Source organism: Poecilia latipinna, unplaced genomic scaffold (assembly GCF_001443285.1).
Source record: "Poecilia latipinna isolate Pla-1442-1.1 unplaced genomic scaffold, P_latipinna-1.0 Scaffold498, whole genome shotgun sequence".
Classification (NCBI taxonomy): domain Eukaryota; kingdom Metazoa; phylum Chordata; class Actinopteri; order Cyprinodontiformes; family Poeciliidae; genus Poecilia; species Poecilia latipinna.
In genome coordinates, this window is record NW_015113114.1 from 50,663 (window position 1) to 60,875 (window position 10,213).

The 10,213-nt window shown below is 41.2% G+C and overlaps 1 protein-coding gene across 1 annotated transcript in view; it reads right to left on the minus strand.

Moving 5' to 3' along the window:
• Nucleotides 1-897: 897 nt before the first annotated feature.
• The window catches only part of LOC106952183 (coronin-2B), a 22,995-nt gene continuing 13,679 nt past the window's right edge, over nt 898-10,213 (minus strand). The window contains exons 3-12 of the mRNA XM_015040155.1: nt 6,519-6,635; nt 5,675-5,824; nt 5,426-5,590; nt 4,595-4,711; nt 4,393-4,497; nt 4,194-4,290; nt 3,834-3,946; nt 2,751-2,841; nt 1,510-1,649; nt 898-1,193 (exon numbers count right to left, since the gene is read on the minus strand). Of these exons, the coding sequence (XP_014895641.1) occupies nt 1,059-1,193; nt 1,510-1,649; nt 2,751-2,841; nt 3,834-3,946; nt 4,194-4,290; nt 4,393-4,497; nt 4,595-4,711; nt 5,426-5,590; nt 5,675-5,824; nt 6,519-6,635 (1,230 nt within the window). The 3' untranslated portion in view covers nt 898-1,058. The remainder of the gene's footprint in view (nt 1,194-1,509; nt 1,650-2,750; nt 2,842-3,833; nt 3,947-4,193; nt 4,291-4,392; nt 4,498-4,594; nt 4,712-5,425; nt 5,591-5,674; nt 5,825-6,518; nt 6,636-10,213) is intronic.

Consider the following 10,213-nt stretch of genomic DNA (forward strand, 5'->3'; position numbering starts at 1 on the left):
AAAGGGCTATCTAGAGAGGGTAAAAACCGTTTTTTTTGTTGGTTTTTAAAAAAAAAAAAAAAAAAAAAAAAAAGGGTTAATAAGTAGGCAAGTTGTCAGCTAAAAAAGTTAAAATGTGTCAAATAAATAGAAGCAAATGTTTATCGCCCTCAAATCTTCAAAATGGCCTACTACAAAGCAGCCTCAGTGGAGGATGAATGTGAGTAGCTACACATGTCTACCATCTGTGTTCTCTACTTTTGCACTATTTGAACACAGAGTCAAAAACCTAAGTTAAGTATCCACTCTTCTCGGGAAAAGACGGGGATTTGTGGCGCTATGAGTCAGTGTTGAGAAGTCACTTTATACCAGCAGGTGAAAGAAAGCAGTTACAGGATAAGCAGCTTTTTGAGGGAGAAGAAAAAAATAAAAAAGTAACACGATCCATGTCTGCAAAATGCTTCTCCACTTGACAGGTGTGAAACTACTTCACCTCTGTTATTCGGGGATAATGCTGCAGCTCACTACAGACTGCAGGGGCTGGGAGAGGATGGGTTGGAGTCTTTCTATCATCCTGTTTTGGTTTAACAGAAAGTGGGAAAGAGGGAGATTTGGTCAGAAACGCAGGATAGGTGAAGGGGCTTTTTTTTCTTTTCTTTTCTTTTTTTTTTTTCTGCATTTCTAACAAGGCATTTCCACACAAAGAAAAGGTCGGGGAGAGTGACACAAACGCTTATGTGCCAAAGTTAAAAGTAAACGATATCACTACCGACTGAATGAACAGCTATCCCCACAGAGAAAACAGGAAATGTACTATGTATTTTTTTTTCCCTCCTAATTGATCACATTTTAAACTGGAAATCCCTGAACTGCCTGCTCTTCATCATAATGATAATAAATACTACCGTAAGAATCCAGTAATTGCATCGGTTAAGACGTCATCCAACAGTTTATTTGTACTCTATGCAGGAAAGTTCTTTTAAAAAAAGCAACATGGTGGGACTCGGAGGCTATTTTTGGAGGTTTGGAGGTGGGGGGGAGCAAAGGAAGCAGCTTTGCCAGTCCACAAGGCTCGGAGGTCAGACGTCTTTGGGGCTAACGTTTTTCAGGTTGTTGAGCTCCAGCTCCAACTGGCGTATTCGTACGTCCTTCGTGGTCAGCTCCTCCTTCAGCCGCCGCAGCTCGTCCTGCTGCCGGAAAAACATCCGTAGGAGCTGTGTAAACAAAACAAAACAAAAACACACAAACTCAACCAAATGATATGTATAATTGAGGTGAGTGCTAAAGCAGTGCTCCCCCCCCCACCCCCAATTCTTGAAATATGTTTATTTTGATGTGGACAAACTCTGGTGCAAACCTCTCATGCAAATGAGATCTGACATCCCACAACCCACAATATTCCAGAACGTTTTTAGCTGAATTAAAAAGAAAACCCTCTTACGGACTAAAAAACACCCCAAAACAATAAAAAAAACAAAAAAAAAAAAACAAAGGGGGTTGGGGGACCTTAATGTGTGCAGATCCACAAACCTCGTTCTCTGTCCTGGGTGGGACGTTCTCCAGCAGGTCAATCCCGTTCACCACCACACTCTTCTTCTCCTTCACTGGGGCTTTAAAAACTAACTGGTTTGGTCTGTGGTAACCGTCCTTCAGAGACATCAGCACTGGGTCTGTCAGAAGCAAAGGTCAAGGGTTAAATGTGTGAAAACCGGGAGGTTTTAAAGACGAATCTAAAGACTTTCCAGGCCTGGAATCGCTACAGTGGTTTCCTGTTTGTCAAACGGCAAGATGTAAACTCTTGCTGATGGACTGTAGGGCATCGAATGGTCTTGGATGTAAATACTTTTCATATTTGCCGGTGGTTGAGGAGCATAGATACCTCGCTGTTCATCTGGACAGCAGACTGGATTAGATTCTAAGACTATAAAACAGTCTTTAATTGAAACCATTTCAATAAACTTTCCTCGCCTTGCTAGTACAGTGTACTTGTGGCCAAACTGAAACGTAACGTAATTTTCAGCCTCTGTGATGCTACAATCAACCTGTGCTGAGTCTTTAAAAATACATTCTCCAAAAAAACATTTTGTAAGATGTGTCCAACACAGCAAAACACAAAGAGTGACACAGAGAGAATGCAGTAAGCGCATTCTTCATGTACAATGTGTGAAACATCTCATCAGTACTGGTAGTTTTTGTTTTTCCTGCATCTAATTCTTCTCATTTCTGTTAATAAACCACCAGGGACACTTTAAAAAAAAAAAAAATAAGAAATTCAGTTTCACTTTATTTTACTATACAGCTGATAAAACAAAAACACTTGCGTACTTGAAGAAAGCTTAATCAGCTTCTGTTTTTTGGCTGCATAGGCTCCGACTTCTGCTGAGACATCCCTCATGAGGACGGTACTCTGAGAGAAGCAGAAAGCTTTGGCTCTCAGAGAGACGCACGAGAAAAGCGACTCTTACGGCTCACACACAGGCAGGGAGACTGTTCACTCACCGACAAAAAAAAAAAAAAATGAAGCAGCAATGCTCCTGGTTTAGAGTAATTTAGTCCTACGTGTAGATTAACAATTGGTGTGCTGATGCAAGAAGTTGGTGCATCTAGAGTGAACACCAGAGGGAATAAGTGGTCGGATGACGGGTGGAGCCGTAGTATTACCAGGCAAACCCTGAATCAAATAAAAATGATGGATCTCTTGTCTTTAGGACTCTTTTGCTGTTTTTTGTTGTTGTTGTTGGAGTTGTGAAGCAGCTGAGTGTTTTGTTTACCTCTATCAATCCCACTTAGCCACTCGCTGGCGGACAAGGCAGGTTCGGTCCCGGCTGTCATTGGATAAATGTCCTCCTGGTATGTATCTGACTGTTAACACACATTTTCAGATGATTTAGCATCTGCTCTGCGTAGCTTATTTGCCAAACATTTGATGCAGCACACTGTTTTAGGGCAAAAAAAAAAAGAGAGAAACATCAAATTTTACTATATCTTTCATAATCACCCATTACAATATATTTTGTTTTAGTATATTTGATCTGGTAGAGTTTTAGCAAGAAGCTAAGAAAATCCACTCTTTAAATCTAATTAAAGATCTGTATGAATAGGTGACATTTGTGAATCATCTCATTAACTTTAAACTTTTGACAGGTATTTCTTACAAACAAGGATTGTGTGATACTGTGAGTGCTGAGAAATTACACTCCAGTTGTACTTAACAACACCTTCATGGATGTAAAACCTGCATGTTGAAATATAAATCTGAAAAGTGTGGCATATGAGTGGACTTCCTGAAGCCATCTTTTTGCAGAACCCTCTTTCTTTGTGCCAACAGTTTTTTTTTGTTTTTTTTAAGAAGTCTTCCAACTTTTGACTGAAATGTTGGTTCATTCTTATTTTCGAAATAGCACAGGGTATCTGTGAACATCAATTTTTAAGTCTTCTTATATTTTAGGTATCAGTAAAACTCATGGACATGATTTGATCAGCTCTTGATGTGTTTTTAGAATATCTTTTCAAAACTTACCCTGCTTTAAACATCTTCACACCTCTCTCCTTGACCTGTCTGCTTTGAAAAAGCACTGAAAGCTGGCCTCTGTTTTCTAAACAGGTGACTTCTGAGCACAACTGGTTGCACTGGATTCTTATTTAGCCTCAGAGTAAAGAGGGCTTCCACACTTTTCAGATTTTTATTTGTGAAATATCTGGGAACAAAATTTTCTTTTCGACCCAACAAAGTTACGCTCTCTCCATTTCATCCAAACCTAGTAAAAGACAATTGAGTTCTGTGGACGCAGTGTGTTGGTGTTGTACTTCTGCAAGCTGCTGTGCGTCTGATTGTGGTGAAAGGACACACTCACTCTTCTTGGCACAATCATAGAAATGGGTTCGATCAAACCCTTGAGGGTGACCAGTTTGTAGAAGCGGTACACCTCGCAGGCCGCCACGTCCAGCCCGAGCTTTGGCATCACACCTGCACAGGGAGATCAGACGAACGCGGCGATACGATTACCGTGACAACGTGAAGCATGGCAAACCGGAATATCACCAGCAGGATGCATGAATCCATCTGACATCTCTGGACAAGCTGCTGGAGCTCTTTACACTGCCAATCATGCAGCTCATTTTCAGTCTTCCTAGCACTTCTTCCGCGTCTCAACACTGCTAATAAAGATGAATCTATTTTGCCGTAGACGACGTTGGATCAAGCTCCGACTTACCCAGACCTTTCTGTGGGGCTGGGGAGCGGAACTCCATCAGATACTGAATGTACGGCTTCTCTGTGGTGATTTCAAAGTAACGAATGTTGCCATCGCCCTGCAAAAACCAAAAAAAACAACAACAAAAAAACACGTTAAGTCTTCAATTTTCACAAATCACAACGTGCTAATCACGTGACGGATTCGAAGAGGTTCCGACCTTGCCTGCCAGGTACAGCATGTGTGTGTCCGCGTCGTAGAAGGGGAACAACAGTCCCGAGAGGCCGTCTATGTCCTCCTCCACAATAGGCATGGACAAATCTTCCTGAGAGGACAGAAACGGAGAGAGTTAAACGCATCCAGCCGCCCGCTCCTCCCACCGTGGCATCGTGAAGAGAGGCCACGCAGAGGCACCGCCTGACCTGATCCCAGAAAGCAATCTGCCTGGTGTTCCAGCGAGAAACCCCGGTGGTGAGCAGCCGCTTCATGTTCCCCAGGAAGACCACTCGGTTCACGCGGTGGTTCTTGTAACTGGCTTGCTGGTGGGGGGGGGCACACAATGACACAGTCGAGTTTCAGTATGAGTATGAAATCCTGTCAGATGCAAATATTGCAATGATGGAGACATAAAAATAAAAATAAAAAATCTTAAAAACACAACCATAGATAACATTATTATTATGTTTGATTACTAAAATCGGAAATGTTATTAATTATTTTGTGCTCCTTTCTGCCTTAATTTGATGCCTTGGGTTTGCTGCGGAAGGCAGGAGGCACACAGGTCTTATCAAGGCCATCGTTGATGCAGTTTAATTTGATAGCGCAGGAAAAGACCAGGCTGTTCCAGGCGACTCGAAATGATGATGCTCAGGAAGGAAGGAGTGCATTTCTCAAATGGGGTAAAATGGATCGTTCCGAGCATCGAGACACAATGATGGCCCCATTTAATAATTAACAGGTTTTTTTTTCTGCTTGTCTCCTATAGTGGTGGTCATAATAAAGCACTCACAATGGATAGCGATCCATATAAAAAATAAATAAGCTTTACATGGAGGAGCAGTACTGATTTTAACTTCTTTAACTAACTGAAATGATGTGTTGCTTTTTCTGGCTGGGCGGCAGAGAAAGAGTTTACAAAAAAAAATAAAAGATCTGAATAATATGAAGGATCCAATCCTTTGGAAGAAGACAAACAGAACCAGTAGCATTTAGTCCTAATAATTGTTTCACGTAGATGTTGATAAAAATGTAACCTGGAGGACTCTCCCGGAGCGTGGCTCAATGACGCGCAGCTTCTTGTCTTTGCAGCTGGTGGCCAGCAGGCTGCCGTCCGTATTAAAGGACATGCTCAGGATGACGTCAGTGTGGCAGTCGATCATTTTCACCGGCTCTCCCGTCTCCAGGTTCCAGATGAGGATCTGCGACACCAGGAAGAGTTGTTTTTATTTTAGGGGAAACTGTTAGAAACTGGGAATTAACCCAAGACGTGACGCTTTGTGCACCTTATAGTCGTAGCCTGCGCTGAAGAGGATGCCGCTGCTGGTTGGATGCCACTCGATCAGACCCACTCGTCTGCTGTGACCGTACAGCTCCAGGACCGCCTCCGTCATGTTGCGCCTCAGACCGCCTTCTGGGATCTCCCATATTCGAACCTGCAAAAAAAATAAAAAAAAAAATCCATAGAGCATAAAATTACTGGACATTTTGTTTTGGATGCTTCTGTTAAACCTTACTTGTAATATCTGAAGTCATAATGGTGTGATAACAATATGTACCTAATAAACAGGCCAGTGAGAGTAACTTCTGTCCTTGTTATCTTCATGTACCTGCAGCTCTTTTGTCAGAAGCCATGTTGCATTTTCCAAACCTACAGTTTGACTATGACCTCAAAAAGAATCATAAGTCATTTTGCTGAAGATCCATCTGATCAAAAATAGCACGAGCTATCAATGTAGCCCGCTGCTTGGGGATTAGAGCGGATTACTGAAAGGGCCTGCAGCTCTGCCGTGGATCAGATCAGATTACAATTCAACAAGTGAAAGTACTACACAGAACACAGAGCGGCTACGGCTTTGCCGAGCTTAGGAACGAAGAGTAACATGTGGATGTACGGCTACGAAAATGTCCCCTGAGGGTTTTATAGTTGTGGTGTGAGGAGAAAGTTAAAGACTAACGGGGTTTTAAAGCAAAGATCTAACTTTGTGTTGCAGAATTTTTTTGTGTGTGATTAAATTTCAAATCTGACCACTCGCCATTTTAAGCACAACTCCTGGAATCAAACATCCAAACAGAAGCTGAAACAGAAGTTAAACGGTTTTCAGTCCTACGTGTTTGTGTGCCACTAACCGAGGTGTCTTCAGAGCAGGAGGCTATGACGTTTTCAAAAAACGGATTCCACTTGATGTCCAGCACATTGCCCTGGTGGCCGCACACCTTCGGGTAATGAGAGTCCAGACGGCCAGCCTGAAAAGAAAAAACCCAGATGGTCCCGAGTTAATGTTTACTAAAACAAACAGCATGCATGGGAAATGAATCCAAAATATGAGCCAGTGCCAAGATTTTGGGGTTGTATGCAACAAAAGGTCAACGAAAATCAAAAGTTTCCCCAAAAGAAAACAGGTGTATTAACATTTTACTGATTAAAACGCATAATAAAAATAACTGAGTGATATCGCAATAATTCTTGAACACAAAGCAGACCTCGTTTCTGAGTGGGACGTCTGAGGCAGGTTAGTGTTATTATTGCAATGACCTGGTGAGTCCACAGAGGGGCACTGGCTCACAGCACCCAGTGACAGACACCTATCAGGAACCATTACGTTGTTATGAATGTTTCATGTCACTTCAGTCCACTGACCTGCTTTTTATTTCCTCAGAGATTTGTGTTTGAGCTGCACGACCTCACCGAACCCTGCAGGTCACCTCTGTTACTTTAACACTATTGCATTGTGTATGAACGAAAATATAAAGTTCAGGAGATGAGACGCGCTTTAAAAACGTGTTTTGCACTAATTTCCCCCAACATGGTGGTGGTTTGATGCAGGAGGAAGAGTTTTTGTTCAATCAAAATATGAAGACGACAAAGTCGTAAGGCTGGATGTCGTAGAAAGTATTTTATAAACATCAGTACTCATTGTATTGATAAGCATAAATAGGGAATTAAAACTCCTTTGTAAAAGCATTGGATAGTCTTGCCAAAGCATTAGGTCACAAATAATCACAAACTTACAGCATTTTGAGGGGAGATTTGAGAGGATAGGCAAACACAAAGAGTATGACTGTAAATCACTGCATCAGGTAATTGGGGGAATCAAACCTGATCAAAATCAAACATCTATGAAAGGAGAAAAAGAAATTATTTTTTGAAAAGTAATATTTATCTCAGTTTGTTGAGTTACTCAAATTTGTATTATGTGCTTTCAGGCAGCACAGCGTCAGCTGCTTTCAAGAAGTACGGATACTTTGTGAGTACGCAACTCTGCAAAATAGAGAGAGAAAAAAGAGTTTTGCCAGTTGTCTCAGCGCTCGTCTTTAATTAACAGCAAGGAAATAAGTGTCCTACAAACAAACGGTATCGGAGGGACTGTAATCATGTTGCATTTAATCAAAGACAGCTGTCCCCTTCATTAGGACTTCAGGAAATCGTGACTTTGGAGAAAAAAGGGGGAATTTCATGATTTTATTTAACTACTGACCAGGAAACCACACAATCCTTTTGTTAGACATCAGGGCTCTTCAGTTCACTTCCTCGGGCTGCTGCTGTGTCACACATGATCCCCCTCAGTGACGCACCAGCTTCCAACTTTAATTGATTTGTAATTCCAAATAAATCTTTGTTAATGTGGACGACCACTGCAGCTCTGGGAACACAGCATAACAAAGCACATGCTAGTATCTGGAGATTGAATGTCTTAAAAATACATTCCCCATGAGGATGTCCTGCACTCATGAGATTGTGTGTTCCCTTTACGCCCTGCTGCACTTAAATCGGCTAAAACTAAATGCACAGAGTCATGTTTATTAGGTTACTGTGGCTTTCTGCTGCTGTACATGATTTAATTTCAACAGGCCTTTTCTGCTGGTGATGTTTCATACGTGTCTGCTCCACTTCGCTCTGACTGCGGAGGGACTTGATCGCTCATGTCACGTGTTTCACTGTGCAGCAGAGAACCTTGTTTACGTGGATCTGAACACTGTAGAAACATTTCAGACATAAAATAATGGAAACAATCGTCATTGCTTGGAAATATAAATGATTTCCATGAGCTATTCTGTGGAAAAGGAACAATTTGAGTGCTGTATCCCATATCAGTTTATCTGGAATTTACTCAAACTAAATATAATCGCATTTTACAGCTGCTGAAAGGAAATAAACCAAGACACAATTTGCTTTTTAACTTTCCTTTAGGCAGGACTGTATTTAACGGCTCTAGTAAAGGATCTGCCCTAATTAGCTTTTAGTCTACTACATTTTAAATAATTATCAATTAAAACATGACAGAACCTAAAATGATGATGATAAATGCCTTCTGTTGCTCACCCTGCAGCCATTAAAAAGACAAAGAAGGAGATTAGATCACTTTAGATTCTCCAGGGCAAGCCGGCCGTCACTCCAATCAGCCTGCTGGTGACACGAATCACCCAGTTTCACCTCGACTGGTTCTGACTGCTGGGCTGTATGCAGAACATTTTCTTTTTCTTTTCATTGGTAAATAAACATACACCGTATTTTCCGGACAATAGAACGCACATACTTTTTTGGAAAAAAAAAAAAACAAACAAACAAAAAAAAAACAAACCCAAAAACTGGAAAGTACATATTTATAAGCCGCACCGGGCTATAAGCCACTGGTATCTCCGCTGCTCTCGGTTTTCCTTTCCAGCCCTCCGTCTCCAACGCCGCACCATGGTTTCGTTCATGCCGAGTTTACGTGTAGCGGCTCTATTTCTATCAATAGCCTTCAACTTAACAGCTGCATCATATGAGTTTGAAGAAATTTCTCACCGTGCCTGCTGCTAGCATATGCTTGTTTTAAATGACAATTAGCACTTTCTTTTTTGATTTCCAATGATTCACTTCCTGCTAAAGAGCCCCCTGGTGGTTGAAGAAAAATCCACAGAAAAGTCTCATGAAAAAATTAGCGGCTTATAGTAAAAAAAAATACTGTAATCAAACATGACCTTCAGCACACTTTTCTTTTTAAACTGTAGAATGAATTACTTTTAGAGATGTATGCTTTCATTTATTCTTGGGGATAATTTTCTAATTCCTTTTTTTTTTTTGTTGGAATCAGTCTCCATATGCCACAGTTCTAAAAAAAAATAAAAATAAACCTAAATAGTTAACACAAGAAGCCCAAATGAGAGTATCTCTTTTTAAACTGGTTTAAAAGCATCACATGAACATCCCAGTCCGTCTCTGTCTTCATCGTGACCTTGTCCTTGTCTGCTCCAGTCTGTGGTCCAGGTGGTGTCAGCGGCAGCTCCTTCCCTGACGGCGCCGACTGTGGATGAACATATGGCCGTCTCGCCAACTGTCACTGAAATATGTCAGATGGGCTTGAACCTCACCGTGAGCCAAACCCGCCTCAGATCAGCTCGATTACCTCATGCTGACGAAGTGCCTGACTGTGGAATAACAAAAATGTATTTTGCAAACCAGGGGGGTAAAAGAAATAATCAAACGAGGCTGTCAGGAAGGATTTTTCTTGTGTGAATATAGCATTATATTTATATTATACAGCATCTCTAATTAAGTTCAGCTTATCTTTAAAGACTATTTGGCTTCTTTTATTTTTGGCATACACAGAGACCTGATTCTTCATTATGCTCTCTTCTCTTCAGGTCATCCCACAAATTTTCTTCAAACTATTTCCATATGAATAGTTTGATTTGGTCATATGCTTCAGATCATATTTCTGCTTCGAGACCCAGTAGCTACTAGATTTGTAGTGTATAATCACCCCAGAAGAGTTTATGAGTAATCAACTCGTTTTCTGAGATGTATGCATTACTTGTAAAGGTTTGCTTTTTCCAAAATG